The sequence below is a fragment of the Trachinotus anak genome, unplaced genomic scaffold (assembly GCF_046630095.1).
Source record: "Trachinotus anak isolate AG129_WGS33_773 ecotype Australia unplaced genomic scaffold, CSIRO_AGI_Tana_v1 ptg000011l, whole genome shotgun sequence".
NCBI classification, from domain to species: Eukaryota; Metazoa; Chordata; class Actinopteri; order Carangiformes; family Carangidae; genus Trachinotus; species Trachinotus anak.
The window spans coordinates 27,761,570-27,783,302 of record NW_027273862.1 but is presented as its reverse complement, the minus strand read 5'-3'; the positions used below and the strand labels follow the sequence as shown (position 1 = coordinate 27,783,302).

General features: G+C 38.4%; 2 protein-coding genes and 1 long non-coding RNA gene across 3 annotated transcripts; 1 reads left to right on the top strand and 2 right to left on the bottom strand.

The window, feature by feature from the left end:
- Window positions 1–364: 364 nt before the first annotated feature.
- Window positions 365–8,750, bottom strand: LOC139628138 (very-long-chain (3R)-3-hydroxyacyl-CoA dehydratase-like). Its single transcript, XM_071489522.1, has 11 exons — window positions 8,528–8,750; window positions 7,411–7,456; window positions 7,147–7,220; window positions 5,911–6,075; window positions 5,594–5,645; window positions 5,362–5,472; window positions 4,370–4,497; window positions 3,637–3,749; window positions 3,445–3,551; window positions 3,214–3,345; window positions 365–2,605 (listed from the first exon to the last, which is right to left on the bottom strand). Exons 1-11 carry the CDS (start codon window positions 8,606–8,608, stop codon window positions 2,529–2,531), a joined length of 1,086 nt encoding a protein of 361 aa, XP_071345623.1. The 5' UTR covers window positions 8,609–8,750; the 3' UTR covers window positions 365–2,528.
- A 1,899-nt stretch (window positions 8,751–10,649) lies between these two features.
- LOC139628137 (uncharacterized) lies at window positions 10,650–11,337 on the bottom strand. Its single transcript, XR_011692699.1, has 3 exons — window positions 11,131–11,337; window positions 10,876–11,035; window positions 10,650–10,784 (listed from the first exon to the last, which is right to left on the bottom strand). It is a non-coding gene; the product is annotated as an uncharacterized lncRNA (long non-coding RNA).
- slc22a18 (solute carrier family 22 member 18) lies at window positions 10,771–20,754 on the top strand. Its single transcript, XM_071489521.1, has 10 exons — window positions 10,771–11,184; window positions 11,946–12,043; window positions 12,136–12,281; window positions 13,581–13,713; window positions 14,480–14,592; window positions 18,245–18,355; window positions 18,730–18,830; window positions 18,938–19,039; window positions 19,771–19,891; window positions 20,144–20,754. Exons 1-10 carry the CDS (start codon window positions 11,050–11,052, stop codon window positions 20,329–20,331), a joined length of 1,248 nt encoding a protein of 415 aa, XP_071345622.1. The 5' UTR covers window positions 10,771–11,049; the 3' UTR covers window positions 20,332–20,754.
- The last annotated feature ends 979 nt before the right edge of the window (window positions 20,755–21,733 follow it).

Sequence of the window (21,733 nt, the reverse complement as noted above, 5' to 3'; positions counted from 1 at the left end):
ACTAACTCAGACCTCTGAAGCTTCATATTGGCTCTAGAGAAACTCTGGAATACAGGTTTACACGGGACGAGGACTCTGGATTTTGTGCTCCATCACTTACAGTCAAAGCACACTAGGAAGGGTCCTCTTTAAGTTTAAAAAAAAATCCTAAAGGTGTTTTGAAAATGAAACATAAGGAAACTTAGATTTTCTGTGTGGATGATTAAAATATTACAGCCCTTACTAACAATATCAAACAAATGAATAAGAACAGCAGTAATGTTAGCAGTAATGCCAAAACCAGGAAAAAATAAACCTATTCAAACATTTCTGATTTCACAATAGGAGCAGGGATCAAAAAATAAAAAAGGAAACACACAACATCTCCAAAAGAGGAACTCCGATGTTTAATGTTTTTTTTTTTTTTTTTTGGTCAGGAAGTGTCAGTTATAATCAAACACAGCATCAGTTTGGATTTTCCTGCAGAAAGACTTTTGAAAATGCAATAAATGGGGATGTAAGTGTCTGTATTAACCTGTGTCCACTGCTTTTTCTCCCCAAGAGACACTCTTACAAAGATCAGTAGGAAACAAACAACAGCTTCAGTACACACAAATAAACATAAACAAAGTGAAGGCTCGATGGTGAAAATATTGCAAACAAGGAAAGAAAAAAAACAAAACAAATCAAGCCACTCAGATTTTGAAGTCATGCACAGACAGGGATGGACAGCTCATCAGGGTATTTATCAAACCAGAAATATTTTTTCATCAATACAGACTGATGAATCCAGAATCTTTCAGACAAGTGCAAGTTTAAAGTGATGACGGACTTCATTTCACTGCACCAAAGCTCTGGACACTGTTTGACCAACGGCAGGTTTTTCATGTCCTGATAGGCAGTGAAGTGGACACGTTACAGATGAAGTAAAAAAATGTCAGTAAAAATGAAACAAGTTCTATGGAAATTGAGTCTGAGTGTGCTTTACATCGTTGTACACAGAGTAAACAAATCAAGAGTAGTGAATTGTAATGTGTCGACACCTCCAACAAACATTAAAGAGTAACTGAACAACTGCTCAATATCCCAGTTTTTTGACCTCAAGTATTTTATGGGTTTATACTCCAGGACCTTGTGACATCACTGTTGGATGAGGTTACACGTGCAGCAAATCCTGACCACAACCAAACACGTCCTTCAGTGATGTTGGCTCTGTTCAGGTTGAAAGCTCTAAACAGAGAATCACTGCTTTACAGCCTGGTGTTAAGTTATTCTTTAAACCCCCACCCCCCTCCTCTATTTCTGGCCTCCAATGCAAAGCATCACAGACTGATTTCACATCACAGGATTTAAGGGAAGGTACTTCATTAGGTTTTCATTCACAGTTTACATCTCATCATTTTCAGCCACATTCCTGCTGCAGTTTTAACAAGAACAGAGTTTTTCTGGAAAAAAAAAAATAAAGTAATGAGGTTTAAGCATAAGTGTCTTATGTTGTGGCCTTTATGAAGCATTGTCAATTCTGTCTGGGAAAAAAAGACATTACTTTGCATGACTTTGATAATATTCAAAGCAGTGAAGAGATGGAACCTTCATCCAAGGCTCAGTGTTAGGAATGCACTTGTGAAACCAACAAACACTGGACTTTATAAGTGACACTTTATAGTTCAGAGCAATTATGCTTTCATGAAAAAGCATCTGAAATAATTTTTCGATCGATACAAGAACCATATTAAAGTGTTTCAGGTTATGAACTTCAACTTAAAATGTAAAATTTACATAGATCCACAGATATTGAATCAACTGTGTTGACTTTGGCAACAGATTTGTGATTTGTAATAAATAGGTAACGAAAAAAAAATTTTAAATAGCTATTTTGAGGGTATCACTATTATTTTTGAACCAACAAGGAGGATGATTTTCTAAATACTGTGAAAGATATAAATATGACAAACCTGTTGCAGCAGTTTTGTGCAAGGAACAGCTCCTGAATGTTTTTTCTACCCCACATGTTAGCAGTAACTTTCCAATAATAAACCAAATCACTCCTACATTTTCATGAATACATAATGCAAAGACTCATATTGGACAGGAGTTTGTTGAAAATATCAACATTGGTTTCATTATTCATTTTCGCTGTTGTGAATTGTGAAAAACAATCGTATTCCCAACAAGAAAAACAACAAATATAAACAAAATGTGTGTTCAGCCTTAGAGAGTAGCTGCAGGCCGACACCTCTAACATGGAAATGTTGATAAACATGGACGTTTTTAAGAGAAGAAACATGATAACTCAAACTCACAGCAGTGATGGATCAACCATCCATTCAACAGGGCATCATCAAGCTGGTGCAGTAGGATTTAGAGGGCTTGGTCTGGAGAAGGTTAACAGTTCACCCAGTGGAGGAAAAAGGTGACCAATACCCCACCATCAGGTCAGTGTGATTATGTGTGTGAGTGAAGATGAGTAAAGGCAATAGGAAGGAAAAAGCTGCTTTATATTTAAGTGGGCGGCAGTTCACGGTGTGTGCAAATTACATGTTGATCAGTTAGTGGACTTTCCTTTTCCTTGAGCGGTATCGTCTCCTCCTCTGCTTGTACAGGTGTCGGAAATTGATGAAGAGTCCTGGAGAGGAGAAGAAACCTCTGTCAGTATTTAGTCAGGACAATTAAAATCTAATGAAATCACTGTTGCCCCAAATACGACAAACTAGAAACCAATTAGTAGATCTTAAAAGATGGTCGATTAATAAGTTAGATGATCAAGAAAAATGATCAGCAACTGTTTTGATAATTAATTAATAGTTTCAGTAATTTTCAAGAAGAAAGAGTGAAAAAATATAACAAATATGTGCAGATTTTAGCACATACCTACCTTTTTCTATGACAAAAACTGAATTAATATGTAATATTTGGAAAAGGAAAACAAATGTTCTCAATGAATTGAAATGTAATCATGTGACTGTAGGTTGTACGGAGAAATAAACTGATGTTTTAATGCCTCCTTATCCAATATTCTTCATGCACCTGAGCAATCATGGTGTATAAGCTCCTGTACAGAACAACGCTATCCGTCACTGCCCAAAATGTGTCTTCTTCAGAAGCTGATGAGATCAGCTTTCTACTTGAGCTGTTGCACTAATAAGTAGTGTTTCAGTTAGTTTTAGCTGGATATCTTTTAGGAGACATGGAAGGTGAATCAGAGTGGATGGTGGATGTCAGTGGATGTCTCACCCAGAAACATGAGGACCAGGTAGAGCTGCAGGGTGTAGGAGAAGCTCAAAGAGTGTCCCAGCACTGCAGGGAGGGGGAAACTGAACAGACGGGTCTCATCAAAGATGGGCAGGGACTGGATCACAGCCACCGCTGTGAACATGTAAAGAACAACGCACTGTCACCAACAACTGAAATGCCTGCTGCCAACATTTTATCAGCAGACATAACAACTTATCGTAAGTCATTAACCTTCAGCTATAACCCCAAGTGGGTACAGAGGGATCCAGAGGCTGTATCTGAGCCACGTTAACAGCTTCCAGTCTGTTCCGATGCAGGCCAGCATATAGAAGGGGTACCTGGTATATGAGATGGAAGGTCTGATGTTACAGCAGGGAAGAAAACAAGTTCACCAGAGAGAAGAGGGAGGTGATCTGAGCTGACCTGAAAATCTCAATGGTGCTCCAGAGGTAGAAGACAAAGAAGACAACAGGTTTGTTCTGCATCTCCTCCAGGCTGCCGAAGATAACGAACAGAATGACGTTCCTCCCTGCAACCTGCAAAGTCACAGAGCAGAAGAAAGGGAGATCTCAGATTAACCTCACTGTGAAAGACCACACAAAAATACTTGATTTTGCAGTTCAGTTCAAACCCATTGTGGAGGAAATTTGTTACGCCATTTTAAACTACCCTATTTTTTACAATGCTTTTAAAACACATCTTTATAACACACTTGAAAGACAACCTTTGGAAAATGATCTTCTCTTCACCAGCTAAGATATCTCCTCTCTAGTCCTTGTATCTTTGTAGTAGGTTTGGTGAAGATCCTTTCCCCTATCAATATATAAATAAAGCCAGCTGCATAAAGAAATAGTTCTCCCAGTTTAGTGTAGAGGAACCTCACTGGGCTGCAGAGCTCTGACTTCAACCCCATCCACCACCTACTGGAGGAACTGGAAAGCCAACCAGGCCTTATCTCCCAATGGAAGCAAATCCCTGCAGCCAGGCTACAAAATCTGGTAGAAACTTGAGACCTGAAAACTGGAGGTGCTACAGCATATTGTATTTATGATTTTTTTTCATACTTTTACAACTTACAGTAAATGTACTTTGTTTTTTCACCTGAAGATGAAAAAGGTTGTAATAAAATCAGAAGTGACCGTGTTCCCTGTATTACCTGTATCATAGCAGGAAAAAATCCAGTCTTAACCAGACCCAACAAGGGATTAATGACCTCAAGCACGGCCATCATCTGACAGAAATACATCATATCAGCTGTGGTGTGGAAGGTATCATAGAATGAATCTGAGGAGGGCAAGAGAGAGAAACAAACAACACATTGCATGAGCCACTATCCATAATCCTCATGATTTGCAAAACAAATGCCCGCTGTGTATAGTCGTGTTCCTGTTTCTATTCAAATGAGCTCAGCTCATTAGTGAATAGCTCCTCACAAACAAAAACGCAGACCTCTGTCTCCCCTGTTTGTTTTATGTTATTGCACAGTGGTGCTAATTATGTTTGCATCTTTTCTGTTTTTGTGTTTCATTAACACCCACCCAAAAACTGTCATCCAGTAATTAATTTCTTTTTTGTCCATTAAATTCAAAAGCTATTAAAGAGAACAACTGCTTTAGTTTTAATCCCTGTTTCTATCTTTCTTTAGTCCATCTGTCATGTCACTACAAGCTTATTTTTATAGCACAGTCACATGAATTGTGTGCCATAATAGAAGCCGCTTGGAAAACAGAAAGTCAAAAAAAGTAGATGAAAATGGTTGGCAGTAATTTTAAGTGCACACCTTTTGTAGGCAAGGCTAAAACACTTAAAACCATAGATACAGTCCTTAAAAAAAGAGGTTCTGAATGAGATTCAAAATGAGAACGCAAGATGAGATCTTTTGTGCTTGATGTGCTCTGAAATCTCAGCAGCTAACTTGTTGAGTTGAAAAAAATCATGGTTAAAACTTTGACAATAAAACAGAGTCTGGCATTATCCTTTAAACTCCACAGAATTTTATGCAATCTTATTTTGTTTCTTTTAACATCAGAATCTAAAAATGTACATGAAACCAAATGACTGCACTGTGGGTCAAAAAGTCCAATCTTTACCTCACAGGTTTACAGTTACAGTTTCATTTGACAGAACTTTTTTTTTTTTTAAACGAACCTTGACCAAGAATGAAGAGTCGAACAGTCATATTGACAAAGATCCAGGAGAATCCCAGGAACTGCACAAGGTTGTACATAAACAAGTAGCCTTTCTTCAGGCCAAGGTAGGCTGTGGAAACAGAAGACAATAACTAAGATCAACTATTGCTAATGAAACACCTACAAAATCCTCCTGGTGGACAGGAGGTGTCAATTCAATGTTTGCTGGTGAAGACCTCAGTGCGACTCACGATCTTTACGAACTCTCGACTCCACACTTATCTTATTTATCTTCTCCTCCTCCTGAAAGAAACCACACCATCAAATCCCACTTTGTAATCACCAAATGTTCTAAGTACAGTCGTCTTCAGTTGCTTTAATTGCTCTGAACTGATGAGTGATTGAATAAATTATGATCTGTCACATCCTTTATTTGTCCTGAAGCACTGACTTTATTTTTGTTTGGTGCTTTAAATTAAACATAATGAAAAGGAATTCCTGACTCTTTTATAGTAGAAACATTTACAACAAGATTCTAAGTTCATAAATGTGATTTTGAATTTCCTGCCTTAGCCTGAAGCTCCATCTCAGCGTCGGACTCGTCCAGCCAGCGATCGAAGTCTGGAGCCAAAAACAGAGGCTTCTTCTCCTGTAGCGTCAGCCGGTCCCACCAGCGCTCCTCCTGCTTCCTGATCTTGATGTCAACCTGACGCTGGGTGGACTTGTGGTCGATCTGGAGTCCGCCATGATGGACACACACACACACACACACACACACACACACACACACACACACACACACACACACACACACACAGTGTTAGGAGATGATATGAGGTTTCTTAATGGAAACACACATACGGCAGTGAAATAATGCGAGTAGATTGTAACTTCATGCTGTAAGTACATTGTATTGGCTACAGATGGTGAGTAACCTTAGATGGTGAAAGGATGGATACTTTTATGACATGTAAACAAGGTAGGAAATACTACTATTTTTTATTATTTTCCCTATAGGGATAACTATAGGGAAATTCACAAATGTATAACAAATGAACATCACCAGACATCACAGGTCTTATCTTAACTCATTCTACCAAGCTCTAAATTTGGAAAACTGCAGGGCTGGAATAAAAACCATCTGCTCTTTGTCTCCAAAATAAATTCACTGATACTAAAGTGACTAATGCCACCAAATCAAACCTCACTTCAGCTGGGAGGTGTTTTTCAATCAGTGTTCACCTCGATTTGACTTCAGCCATTTCTAGCTGGTACTCCTGCTCAATCAGCGCCATGACGCATTATCATGCATTTGCTCACATATTCCACTTATAAGGAAATTCAGGATTTTTCAACTAAGCAGCAAGAGAAAAACATGAAATGTGCTACTGTGCAAAAAAAACATACACTTGAACTGGCAGATTAGCTTAAAATCATGCAGGTTTTTATTGTATTTTTAGTTAAATGACATTATTTTGTTTTAAATATTTATTTCCAGTTATCCTAAGGTAAAAGGGAAGGTTGTGGGCTGACCACACATATATCTGCACCTCTGTAGGGTCTGACATTTATACCAAACATACAATTTACACCACTACAATGTGTCTTTAAAAGATAATACGATAAGGGATAATAGTGTACCCCAAATAGTTAATATCAGAGACTCAGGAAAGTAAACTGAATCAATTTTCACCTGTGTCTGTTTGTTGGCTTGTTTGTCTGCAAGATCACACAACAACAGTACATTTCAATATAAGAAAAATACAAACCACTAATTAGCATTAGATGAATAAAAGATCAATACCTCAGGTCTGACGGGTTCCAGGAACTCCAAACTGAACTCATATTCATTATCTCCTTTGGCTCCATGACCCTGTGCTGTGGAACAATAATACGATTACAGTTTTATATTCTAATAATATTAGACTTCACGTTGTGTGTATGTTGTGCTGTTGTAACAGAAATCAAAAACAATGTGAAAGTTCTTGGGAGTTTGTGGAATATCGCTGAAACTTAACTTCAGGAATCAACATTTTTTCCTCTTACTTGCACAAACTTAAATACAAACCTCTGAACTGAAGTGTGTTGTTTTCTTGCAGGCTGATGTCAAGGTTCTGAAAAACACAAAGATATCAATCACAACCAACTCGACAGTGACGCACACAATGGACATACTATAAGGCGGAAATTAAAGGATAAGTCTTGTCATAGTCTATATTTTCTTGTTGTCAACAAATTCCACTAAAAGACTGAGATCAACAATCTGTTAATTTGTGCTGCATTACACTGAGAGGATATCTTCATTGATATATATATATATGGGTCCAATATGTGTAACATGACGGGTGTTCTTCTGTCGGCCTGTTTCAGTTTTCTATCTCCTAAGAAACTAAAGGAGACCCAGAGCCTCAGTAAAAGTCATGCATCTTTTATGAGACATTCATCTCACAGATGCAGGATGAGGATGGAGAAGTCTGAGCCTGCAAATGCAGAGGAGGAGAAGAAGAACCTGTGTTTCGTGTTACTGAATGAAACTGAAGAAGTAAGTGGCAGGATCAGTGTTGAGGTGCAGAAAAAAACCCATCCAATACTCAAATACTTCTTATAACAAATTTTTCTTGGACGACATAAAGGATTAGCAGCTAAATGTATTCAGCAGGGAGCTGGGCTAAATTTAATACACTGTTGATAACTGGAGTAATAACAGCAGTCAGTCAAACTAGAGCTGTCACTCAGCTGTTATTTTAGAGTAATTCAGAATTCATTAAGGCAGGAAGTGTTGTTTTGTGTTGTTAATTTAGACAACAAACTTCAAATATATAAAAAACATTATTGTTATATATGACCGACACAGAGGCGGTTATCAGTGGCACCTTAAACTGTATTATTACACACGTATATATACATTATCAAACAACAGACAAACGTATATTACTTTATTTTCCTTTTGGCCTTCTCAATAATAATAATAATAATTTAGCCATCTTAAGCTGCAGCTACATCATGACTTAGCTAACAGCTAAGCTAACTGTAATGAAAACATTACCAAACGTCACACCAGCGGCATCAAGAAAATAAGATCCAGAGCCATTTATTCACAATATCAGGGCCGTGACCGTGTGTGTAGGTCGGGGCTGGGGGCTGGGGGCTGGGGGCAGCCGGCCGGGTGCTGTGGACGGTCCTACCTTTGCATCGCTCAGCTCCACCCGCAGAAAAATCTCTCCGTGACGCTGAGCCCAGTAAACGTGAGGAGTCAGGATCTGCATCGTCACTCCGGGTTTTCTGACGCCAACATGCCAAAATACTGGGAAAGTTTAGTCAAACTGGTGGAAAGAAGAAAGAAGCCCTCATCTGACGCTCCGCCATCCCCCGCACACGGCACTGCGCACGGCGGACTAAATGAGGGGACACACTTCCGGGAGGAGGTCGCTCACGGACTTCAAAATAAGAACCCTAAAGTGCACCTTCAAAATAAAAGTTTAAGTAATGGTAAAATAGTGACCCAAGACGAATAAGAACTACTTCCTTTTTTCTATTCTGTGTATTTCTGTTTTCTGGTATTATATTCTAGACTGTAGATATTTTTCTCGATTATTTAATTATTTAACTTAATTTGGAAATTATTATTGGGGAAAAAGCTTATTTCTCCAAATAAACTGTTGTAGTATAACAAGCAGGAGTCCATTGATGTCTAACCTGATTTTTGTGACACTACAATGTAAAAAGGTGAAGTTATTGAATAATATTCCTATTAAAACTCCCCCAAAATCATATAGAAGCATATTTCTCCAAATTAAGGGTTGTAGTATAACAACCAGCAGGTACCCACTGATGTGTGACATGACTTTGGTGACACTACAGTGTATACAAGTGAAGTGTTTGAATATTATTCTGAATAAAACTCCATCAAAATCATATAAAAGCAAATTTCTCCAAACTAAGTGTTGTAGTACAACCAGCAGGTACCCACTGATGTGTGACATGATTTTGGTGACACTACAGTGTATGAAGAGAAAGTTATTGAATAATATTCCCAATAAAAAAATCCCCAAAATTAGGAAGATGCACATCTCTCCAAATTAACTGTTGTATTTTAACAAGCAGCAGCCCATTAATATCTGACATGATTTTTGTGACACTACTGTGTATGAGGATGAAGTTAGTGAATAATATTTCCAATAAAAAAAAAATCCCTAAAATGATTTAAAAGCACATTTCTCCAAACTGGGTGTTGCAGTATAACCACCAGGAAATCATTAATGAGTGACATGATTTTTGTGACACTACCATGAGGATGAAGTTATTGAATAATCCCAATATTTAAAAAAAAATCCCCCAAATAAAGAAAATGCACATTCCTGCAAACTGAGAGTTGTAGTATAACAAGCAGCAGCCCACTGATGTCTGACAGGATTTTTGTGACACTACTGTGTGTAAAACGGGAGGTTATTGAACATTTATGCAGTAAGTGTTTTGGGTATTGCACTTTGCAGACGGTCCCTCCTCCTCAGTCGACTCAGCCGGCTGCAAGTAGAAGTCAATGTTATTTGTTGAGCTCCGAGGTCGCTGCTCAGATTTAACTGGTGTTTATGATAACTGGTGATATTAGTTAACACTTTCCCTTCCTGTGCCAGAATGGCAGATATATGCAGCCATTTTTTTAAAAGGTCTTTGCAATGATCTGTGCATTAACCCTTTCATGCACGAATTATGAAAGCCTCAGTCAGGATTTTGTGTTTGAGTGTTTTTATTTATCTTTAGGCATAAAAAGAACAAATTATTATTATTATTATTATTATTATTTTACACCAATTATTTAAGGAGTTACTGAAATGTCACATGGAATGGACATTGTGCATCTGAGGAACGTGTGTATTTAACAAATCAATGAATAAAATGATAAAAAAAATCAAATAATATAAAATAAATTGTATTTGTAATGCTGTTTAACACATTTTCACATATTCTAATACTCACTCTTAACTCCTCAGCTCAACAAACATAAAACGCATGTGCCTCTACTCTCAACTGAAAACTAAAATGAGAGTTTCAGGGCAGAGCAGCCACCGCCATCAGTGTATGAATATGTGGGTGAATGAACTCTTGTGTAAAGCACATTGAGTGGTCAGAAGACTAGAAAGGCACGAAACAAATGCAGCCCATTTACCATTTATTGGGAAAACAAACAAAAATCAGTGCAAAATACAGCACAAATACAAACACAACTCCCATGGAGCTCCATTATTTCAATATAAATCTACTGCCCTGTGAAAAAATATTTTTATTTCCGTCCACTGGGCATCGTGCATGAAAGAGCACGTCCTTTTGTTATTCTGAGTCTTGTCTATTTGTCTGTTTATTTGTGCATGCATTTCACATTAACTGGAGATGTTCACTTTTATTTCCGCGGATCAGCTCCGGTGAAAATGACGAATCTGCGACCTACGAGCACAGGAAGGTAAAAATGTGAACAGATATCACCGGATGAACATGAACTAACTGGAACAGCTCTCGGTGATAACTCATTGTTTACCTTGCAACCACAGGAAAGAGGCGCTGTTTGTGCCCCGGCAGCGTTTTAGGTGTGAGTTACCGAGCTCCAAAGTACAACCGGCGTTAGGTCTGAGCCGGAAACCGGGCTGCAGCAGTCGTGTCTGCACACTTCACGTTACCGAGGGCTACAGGTGAGTTTCCTGCGAGAATCGACATGAATCGAAGAGGTGAAGCGACAGAAGAAATCCCTGCAGCGGAACAACCAAAGAGGATGAAGATCATTCACATCGCTTACCTCATCGCTGCTTTGGACATGACAGGGATGTTTTTACAGTTTTCTGTCACCCCTGTAAGTATATCTGTTATGTCAGCGCAGGAAGCTGACATTTCCGTGAGTTCCGTGAATGTGTCGTTTGCAAGTTTAATATGCGAGTAAATGTTAGTAACAATGTACTTTACCTTGTTATTAAGTATTTTCAGTTAACAACAAAACAAAGTGTGTGTGTGTGTGTGTGTGTGTGTGTGTGTGTGTGTGTGTGTGTGTGGAGGGGGGGTTACATAAGTGAAAGGAAAACCCTTTTAGTTAATATTGCACGAAACATAACATATATCGTTGCTGTGTATATTATGTAAGAATAAAATGCTTAAACAGATACTTAAACCTTAAACTTCCAAGCTCACATTAATCTCATGAGTCGTGCATTCAAAAAAGTGCAGAGGGAGATTAATTCATGTCACCGCCTTCCTCAAATAGGGCCAGATATTATTCTCATTAAAAACGGGTTGATAACGCTTCTGCTGCCTTCATGTCATGTAGGAGCTACAGCAATCATTCATTTTCTAAAGGAAAGAGGATGAAATGAAAGTATGAAATGCCCTTTATGGGCATGACATGTATTAAAGGGTAAAGTGCATGTATTAAAATGTAAGGTGCCCCACTGAAGCTGCGTGTGTACAGGCCTCAGGTTGTTGTGTTACATTACTGCAAATTGTCAAACTGAAGTAGTGAACCTGTGCTGACAAAACTGGCTGATTTCTATTTCTCTAAGCTTACTACCACACTGTGGGTTGTATCTTAATGTCAGTATTTTTCATTGTGTCTCTGTTTAGTATTTGGCTAAGAAACTTGGCTTTGACACTTTGTGGTTTGGCTATTTGCAAACCACGGTGGGCATCATTCAGCTGCTTGGGGGTCCTATGTTTGGAAGGTAAGTACAAGTCAATCTTGTTGTATGTACTTTAACAGACCTGCATGGAGATTGTTTCCTTAAGAGAACTTGTGGTTTTGTTTTGTCGGCAGGTTTGGAGATCTCTTCGGGGCGCGTGTGGCCTTGTCTCTGGCTTGTGCTTCAACTACTGTTTTCTTTCTGCTGCTGGCCATAGCAGACCATCCCGCCATGCTGTTCATCCACAAAATCCCCACAGTGTTCATGCATGTCCTACCCGGTGAGCAAACCAAGCATGTTATTATGCGCTCTAGATCAAACAATCATTGATATTTATTAATTCCTCCCTCCTTTCTTCCTTTGATAACTTTCTGGTCAAACTTCTAAGCAAACATTTAGTTGTTGGGCTCCTATTGATCCCCATGTGACAGTTTAATTGTCTCCCCAGGTAACCAGTACTCTAGGCCTGAAATGATTGGGTGATTATCTCAAAGGAGTTTCAATTAATCACCCAATCAGCCTGTGAATATTCTCATTTGTCCAGGTCATAGTATCTCAAAGGAGTTTTAAATCGAAAGCAACTGGACTTGGTTATTTGTCTAGGAAGACGTTTCACCTCTCATCCAAGAGGCTTCATCAGTTCTTTCTCGCACCTGACCAGGCTGGGACTGGTCCAACTATCTGGTGTGGAGACCCAGGTATTTAACCTCTGGGAGGGGCTTTCACAAGGCTGATGATGTCTTAAGAAAAACAACTGGTCACAAGTGGCATGTGACTCCAACAGCAGTCGTTAGAGTGACTGTCTTGGTGGAGAGTTGGTTTCGACTTCGTTAGGGCCCTATGCCACTTGTGAACAAACAAGTGGCATGTGACTCCAACGACTGTCGTTATAACACAATCACTCTAACAGTCCAGTCACTCTAATGACTGTTGTTGGCACATGGAGCACAAAGGGAACCAATGACAGGCTGATTGGGTGATTAATTGATTAGTTGTCTGACAAAAAATGTATGGTATTATTGGAATTAAAGATAATTGATAATTGATTAATTATTAAAGGACCAATGCCAAAAAACCACTGGAAAATGCTTCTCAAATGTGAATATTTACTAGTTACATTTGGGTTTTAATTGTTGGTCAGGCAAAAACAAAAAAAAAAGATTTTGTTCTGTTGTGCTTCAGGGAATAATAATTGGCACTTCTCCATTATCTTCTGATTTTATTCACGGAAGAATGAATTTATTATTAAAGAAAATATATTGATAATGAAAATAATTGTTGGTTGCAGCTAACAGTTTTCCTATATAATACTACCTTTCAGAGGTTTCTGTGTCAATTACTTGACAAAGAAAGTTTGATTAAACGCAACTTCACAACAAATGAACTCAATATTAACTAAAATAGTTTAGATCTTAAGACTAGATTTTGACACAGAGACATAAAGGTTTCACCCCTGTGCACTGTTCTTGGGCTGTGACTTAAACTCTCCGATCAAACACCATTTCATCCTAATTTTATTTATATTTATAGATGCAGTTTCACTTCCTTTAATTCTTTTCCACCCCTCTCCTGTCCGCAGCGTGTCAGATGGTGGTTGCAGACCTTTCAGAACCTGAAAAAAGAGCAGATGCTTTATCCAAACTAGGTCTGTGTTTCGGCATTGGTATGATAGCCGGCTCCACGCTGGGCGGACATCTTAACACACGCTACGGGTGAGTGTCACGGTATGAGTGTTGTGTGTTTGTGTTAGGTGGTAAATGAATGAATCTAGATTGAGTATAATGCTGTTTTAAGGCCAGTTTGGAAGCTCTTTAATTTACTAATTTATCTTTCTGATGTAAGGTAACAATTCTCAGGAGGCCCTGTAACTTCATGCGGCCTGTAATGGACTGTGTTTACATTCAGAGTATTCTGGTTTTGAGTCTTATCCTGTTTTTGAAACATAAAAAACCTAGTTAATCATAGCCCTGTGTACATGCATACATATATAAGTGTTCTGAGACCAGGCCTAGGTGGTTACATGCCAAAGTATCCTGGTGGTTTCTATCAAAGTATTCCAGGTTTCTCAAAACCAGAATAAAGTATTATCTAGATTTCTGAAACCAGGATATGATGTGCATGCACATGCAGCAGATAACCAGGATACTCCAAAAAGCTGATCATAACAAGGATACTAGTGAGTGTATGAATGGATGGATGAATCATGTCTGCAACTGCAGCAATGACAAGTGAGAAAGCATTTCTTCCAGGAAAACACTAACTACTAACATTCACAGGTTGAAAATGACACTATGTTCTTTAGAAAAACACAATTCTCAAAACAATGAGCTAAAGATATTGTAGACTATGACTAGATTTTAGTACTTTATGTTTGTTGCTTATTTTAAAGTGGCCATAAAAGTTGTCACTGTTTTAACTAAACATGGAAATGCAAAAGTATTTGTCCACCTAACGCTGCTTTTACTTTGTGTTTCCCAGGGAGGCATTTACTGCATATTTTGGTGCTGCGTGGAGTGCCGTCAATTTACTGTTGGTTTTAAAGTTTATCCCAAAAACTACCAAAGGTCAGACTCCAAGAACCAACACAGAAAGTAAGACACACTTCCATCTGCTACACCTAATGCTCTCAGCTGTTTGGGAATGTGTATAAAATGCTGATTTGTAAAAAAAAAAACAAAACATGGTGCCATAATTCCTGAATTCATCCACAACTGACCCAGAATCCAAAAGTATTGATTTAAGATGCAGATTGTATTTTTACAGCTCTCACACACTTTAAGCAGCACATGTAACACAGTCTTAAGCTCAGTTTTGATTGGATGTTTCTTGCTGAAATGCACCACGGGATCATAGTTACATTTTCCCTCAAAGTTTGTATGTCCAACGTCCTTTAGCTTTGAGAGGTTTGCATTAGTACAGCCACTAACACTGTGTCAGCCACTGCCAGGTATAAGCTAACAAACAACATAAACAAATAAAAGACCCCAACAAATCGTTCTGATATATCTGCTAGTTGCTGTAGTTTAAAACATATCTTGAGAGAAACTTTAATTATTTTTTCAAGCAAAAATAGTGAAACATTGCAGAATATTCTCTGATTCCTGCCTTTCAGATGAAAAGATTGCCTCCATTTCTTTGTTATACCATTGTAGACTATATGTTATTGGGTATTTAGGCTATTGATTTTGACATTTCACAGACTGAATAATTAATCAGGTACTTAAAGTAAAGTAATCAGCTGATTAACAGTTAATGAAGATGATCATTAGTTGCAGCTCTAATCTTTTGTGTTGATGATTCATCATGGAGAGTATCATGCCACTCAATGTCGCCAGCTGAGAGTCATGTTACATTATTTATGGGAAAAATGAATGGGACAGGGGCACCCAAAATGCAGGGAGAATACAAGAACAAAATGCACAGCTGTAGAATTAGAATTCAATTGTGTTTACTGCATCACATTCTATTGGAGTGTTCTGACGTCATAATAAGCCACGAGATGGAAACCTTCACATTTCATATCTAATTGAGAGCCAGTGTTACACTGCACAAATCAACTGGAAAGATGGAGTGCTTAAAAAAAGACGATGAAGACAAGCATTTGCATAAGGCTGGCCCCATGTCAGCATATCATCATTATGTCTTATCGTCAATCCTTCCTGATGCTGAGCGGGAATACAACCACCTGCAGAAGAAAAATCAGACCCTCGAGAAGGAAAACACGGTCCTCAAGAAGAAAGTTGAGGTTCTGACGACTGATGCTGAACAGTTCAAGGCAGAACAAGAAAGAATCCACCAGGTGATCAAAAACAGAGACCACCTGAGAAACCAGCTCATGGTCTGCAAAAATGAGCTGTTAGTGACGGGTAAGAAGATCAGGATTCAGAACACAGACCTGAAGAGGGGCTGCAAGCAGAATGAGACTCTCAAGGAGGAGCTAGAGTCAATGAAGAAGGAGCTGCAGTCAGTAAAGAAGGGTACTGTCAAACACAGGGCAGAGCAGCAAAACCTGAAGGAACAACTGGACCAGGTGATCAAAGAGAGGGATGGCCTGAGCGACAAGTGGATGCAATGCCAAAATGAATGCTCAGAGCTGCGTGACAAAGTGTCTGTCCAGCAATCAAGCCTGAACATGAAGGATGGCCAGTGCAAAGAGCATATGAAGCAAATCCACCTTCTCAAGTTGGAGAGCCTGAAACTCGAGAAGGAGAGGGTTGTCATGGAAAGCGATGCAGAAGACCAGAAGCGGAAGCTCCAACGGTGTGAGGAAGAGCTTCGCAAACAGAAGGAAAAGCTCAATGAGAAGAAAATTTGTCACGCTGTCGAGGAACAGATTGGAAAAAAAATTATAATCCTCCAACCAAGACCTCTGATATTCAGAAAACCCCACAAAGATGTGCCTCACCAGAAGATTCAGTCCTTACAGAAAGAGCTGCACACCCAGACCGAAGACCTGAAGAAAACACTGAAACAGTGTGAGGAGCTGAAGCAAAACCTGACACAGGTGTCAGTGCAGCTGCAGCAGTGCCAGGTGACGGTCAGAGAGCAAAAAGAAAAGCTCAAGGCTCTAACAGCAGAGAGGAACATGTACAAAAGTGAGACTGAAAAACTGGGCAAAGAACTAGCCGACATCAAGAAGGTGCATCGCGCTGAGAAACAGCAGAAGAAAGCGGCTAAGAGGATGAAAAAACTCAAGCTGTCCTCTGGAGACAAATCAAGCCAGTCCCACCCCTCACCTATCTCCCGAAAGCTTCAGCAGAAGACTGGAGACAAACTAAAGCAGTCCCATCTCTCAACGACATCCAGTGAAGCTCAAGTGCAGTCCGATTTAAGGATTGTAGGAACAAAAATTTAATTGTGCACCTTTCCAGCCACCCGAGGAGGGGGTTTTTCTCTGAATGACCTCTTCCAAGGATTTTAGGAAGTTTTTTCTTGTCTTAGAAATTCTAGCAGGTTTATTGTGATACATTTGCAAACTGTTAAAAAAATAAATTCACTTGACTTGATACTGATCTGATTCTCTGTGATTGTTGTCAGTGTAACATTGTAAATATGACATGAATGGTATGTAAGGTAATTGTAAGGTAATGAAAAACTCCTTGCTACTTTGGTTGGAAGTTGTTTTGATTTCAAGGTGTGCATTGATGGGATATTGGATGGATGCTTTCAATAGTCAAAAATCTCTTAAGTATCTGATATTTTTCAGAGATAAGTAGGTCTGGTGTTTATTGATGGGTGTTCCCCTGGTTGGAAGAACAACTAAGGCAGTCAGAGCTTTGATGGCAGGATTAAAAATGGGACGTCATCTACCTGTGGCAAAAAATCAACATGAAAACTGTTAACTACTGTTAGCAGCTCGTACAGCATCCATGCCGACTGAAAATCTTTCAATGGGATGGATACGTCAATCACCAATGATTGTTAAAGGCAAAATGAATGGAAAATTAATTAATGGAAAATTGCAGGTGTCAGACTTAATAATGAAAATGAAATGAAATGTCAGTTCAGTGTATATCAGGCTACAATCTCCATCTTTTCAACAACAATTCAGAACATTCATTTCATGTTAGCCTCACAGTGAAACTCTGCTGGAATGAAGCTTGTTGTTGTTCTTTAGCAGGTTGGAGGTATACTTCAGGGTTATTATGGAAAAAAAAAAATAAATAAAATAATTCATATTGTTTGCTTATTTCTCACAATATTACATTCATATCTCTCCATAAATATTGAGCTAGGGTCAACAGCTGGTTATTAAAGCTCAGCATAAATACTGGAAACTGAAGAAAGAAGAAATTGACACATTATATGTTTTTAGTTTCATTCATACAGAAACTGAAGAGTTCACTCCATATTCAGTGGACTTGATCTTATTATTATGCCAAACTGTTTCTCTAAGGTGTTATCTGGTTTTCATTGAAATAATTTATTTGAGATGATGATTTTGTGAGCAAATCTGCAAGCTCATGGGGAAAAAAAAAACGTATAAAACTACAAAAAAATAAATTATTCTGGTTAGAGAATTATGGTTTTTCAGTTTTAGAGTTTGTCTTTAAAGGGAAAATGGTAACTTCAGATGAAAACATGTAACATGATTGTGCAAGAGCCACACTTGCTGCTCAAATTCTAGGTTTTTTATATTCACACATTTCTCTTGCTGTGGTTGTTTGATTGGAGAGCATGTTATCTGGCAGATATTGTTTGTGTAATTGTACATCTGTTTTATTCTCTTTGAATCTGCTGCAGGTGAGAACAAAAGCAAGTCAATATTTAATATGGGAGAGATCACAAGACTGATGAAGTTTCCAGGTGTGACTGCAACTTTTGTTGTGAAGATAGTCGCAGGCTTGCCGTCAGGTGAGAGTTGCTTTGTTTTTCATTCTCAATTTCTCTGCAAGACTGCATTTGCTACAGTAAATGAGACACTTTTCATTCAAAATGTGTCCACATAATCACTTACTCGTGTCAATATTCTTGCTTATCCAACAGATTACACAGAAATTACGTATTTTTTCAATTTTACGTTAAATAAAAAGTTAATAAAAGGTTTGGGTATTTCTTGCAAGCACAAAAAAAATGCACGAGATAACTTTATGATGTATTAGAGAGCTGCTAAGGTAGCGCAAACTGATCTGGATTGAACATATACACTTTCAAATGCAGCCATCAGAAATGTCACAAGGAGAGAAATCTGTAAATTAAACAGAAGAATTACTCTTCTCTTCCCAAAGGCATTTTTCAAGTGATGTTTTCGATCATCGCATTGGAATTCTTCAAGCTGCAACCTGAGCAGAATGGCTATCTGATGGCCTATTTCGGCATAGTCCAAATGGTACGTTTTGAAATGCAAGACCGGTTGATTATAATTTCAGCGCTTCATTTGTTTCATGCAGCAGCTCTTGATGATATCAGATTTGTAAAACTCATATGTTTGTTCAGGTTGTTCAGGGAGGAGTGATTGGTCCTCTTACAGCGAGATACTCTGAGAGCTCACTGCTGCTTCTGTCCATCGGAGTTTCTTCTTTGGTGGGACTGGCGCAGGTAAACACAAAAACACAAAAAATGTATGTAGTGTTCTGGACTATTTTCCAGGACATCTAAAAACAGCTTTGTTTCAACTTAATGAAAACATTACTCAATTTACTCAACTGATACGTTTTGTGTACAGGTTGTGTTTCCTTCCCTTTTATCATGGTCACCATCTTAGTTTAGTGTGTTAGCATGCTAACATTTGCTAATTAGTAATAAATGAGTTACAGCTGAATGAAAAGTCACGTGTTACAAAGTCATCATAATTCATCCTGTAGGGATCATGCATACCTGTACCAGATCTAATGGAAAACCATCCAAGAGCTGTTGAAACATTGAAGCCACAAATGTCAACCTGATGGTGGTGCTAGAAAAATTAAGAGTTGTCAGGATTCATCCTCTGGGAACCATGAATGTCTGCAGAAATGTTCATGATAATTGTGATATTTAAAGCAGCAGTTGGCAGGCTTAGGAAAACCCAGGACTTAGGCAGAAAATTGGAACAGACACAAGTTTCAGGTCCCTCCCCCACTTTCCATCGAGCTCCAAAACTGTCTCCCAAGTCCTTCCTGGTTGTCTATTGAGGCTTTAAATCTGGAGGCTGGAGTGACTGGCGTATGTCATTCTTAGTGAATGGTTAATGAATTTTAATTTTAATGACAGTAATTACACTAGCATGCAATAATCCACAGTTGCAGCCCATCTTAAGCTACTTTTATTTCGAAATGTCTTTCTCTCTGCAGGCCTACATGCAGAATGTGTTCCACTTCTGCCTCACCGTCATCCCGATGATGTTTTCTTTCAGCGTGTTTAATGTGATCACAGACAGCATGCTCACCAACAGCGTACCATCATCTGACACAGGTGAGGTCATCCCGCACAGCACAGAGCTACAAATATAAATGGTGACATCAACAAAAACGGGCTTTAATTTTGACCAGTCAGTGTGTGACAGCATCTGATTTCAGCTAAATGGGGGAAAAATGTAAACTATAGATTTAAATCACTGTCGGGTATAAAACACAGAATCACACAAATAAGGCCAAAATTACATTTCAAAACACAAGTCACTGAATTATTTCTTATTTATTAAACCCACTCTCCTCTTACACACAGGCACAATGATGGGGCTGTGCTCATCTGTTCAGTCTCTGCTTCGCACTGTCGGCCCAACCGCTGGCGGCTTCCTGTATGTGAACTATGGTGTTTCCTCTATAGGTCTAACCCAGTTTGTTGTGAATATTGCTGTGTTTGTTTATCTGCTGCTGCGTCAGCCGAAGAAGACAGCCGAGCAGAAGGAATGAAATCACTTGAAAAGCTCCAAATTGTCCAAAAACCTGACAGAGGAGATGGAAATCAATATTTGATTTTAGCAACAATTATTTCTACAATTGTTTATAGTTAATGTTTACATTATGTGATGAGGCCAAGAGCTCAGCATTGTTTTTTCACCCTGTTGTTCAATCTCAGGTCAGGGGACATGACCAAACCACTAGATGGCAGCAAATCCCCCATTTTACCCAACAAGAGTTTTATTTTCCAGGGTTTATCATTCACACTCACATTAGAGACTCCGTTTGAAATCAGTTTGTTGATAGAGCAATTTTATAATTCATCATAAATGAATATTAACAAATGGGCCAATCAATAATTTCAAATTGAATATATTTTTAATTGTAATTTATTTTTTCATGTTCTATTGTTTTTCATTAAATCTTTAAAATTGATTTTATTTTTTGATGTTTAATCATTTTGGATTCACTTTAAATGGTTTGTGTCCTGTGATGGTCTGAATTAAATTTCAGAGGCTTCAATAGTCAAAATATAAAGATGATGAATTTAAAGCCTTCAGTACAGTGATGGCAGTGTAGGCCTGCAAAAAGCCAAATTGATTCAGCTCTCACAGCTTTATTCAGAGAGTTGCAGTTAGTGTTTTCCCTCGAATGAAACATTTACATTTACACAAATACTGTACTTAAGTACAATTTTAAGGTCCTGCCACTTTACTCTGCATTTCCTTCTTCTGCTCCACTGCATGTCAGGGAGAAACTGTGTACTTTTTACTGCATTACATTCATCAGACACATACTAGTTACTTTTCAGCAAGATGAGATGAGAGTCAGTAGGATGAGCTTACAAAATACAACACGTCGTTTAAGATTAAACCAGTGGTTCCCAACATTTATGACTTGTGGCCCCTGACAGTAAATCAGTGCCTGGTTGGGCTCTTTGTCATGTTTCAGATGTCAGATGAGTTTTGAGCAGTTCCACCAAAGGAGAGATTTCAGCTTTAAACTTCTCAGATGGTTTCATTTTAAAATAATTTATTAATAAAGAGGGGAAATGATTCAGTATTTCACAAAAAGCAAAGAAATATTATTATTCCGTGACCTTTGGCGGGAGCCCGATCCCTAACTTACCGATTTAACTACCTATAGTAACTGTACAGAAAGTAGTTAAAAGAAGGTTCACCTCCACCAGCTACAACAGTAAAATGCTGCTTATGCACTGATGAATAATAGTAATAGATCTATGAAGTATTTTTCTGCAGAACAAGTACTTTTACTTTTGATACTTCGATACATTTAGCTAATAACACTTGTACTTAAATAGGATTTTAAATGCACAACTTTCACTATGTTTACATTGTTGTTTTGGTACTTTCACTTAAGTAACAAATCTAAATAATAACCCTGATATGCACAG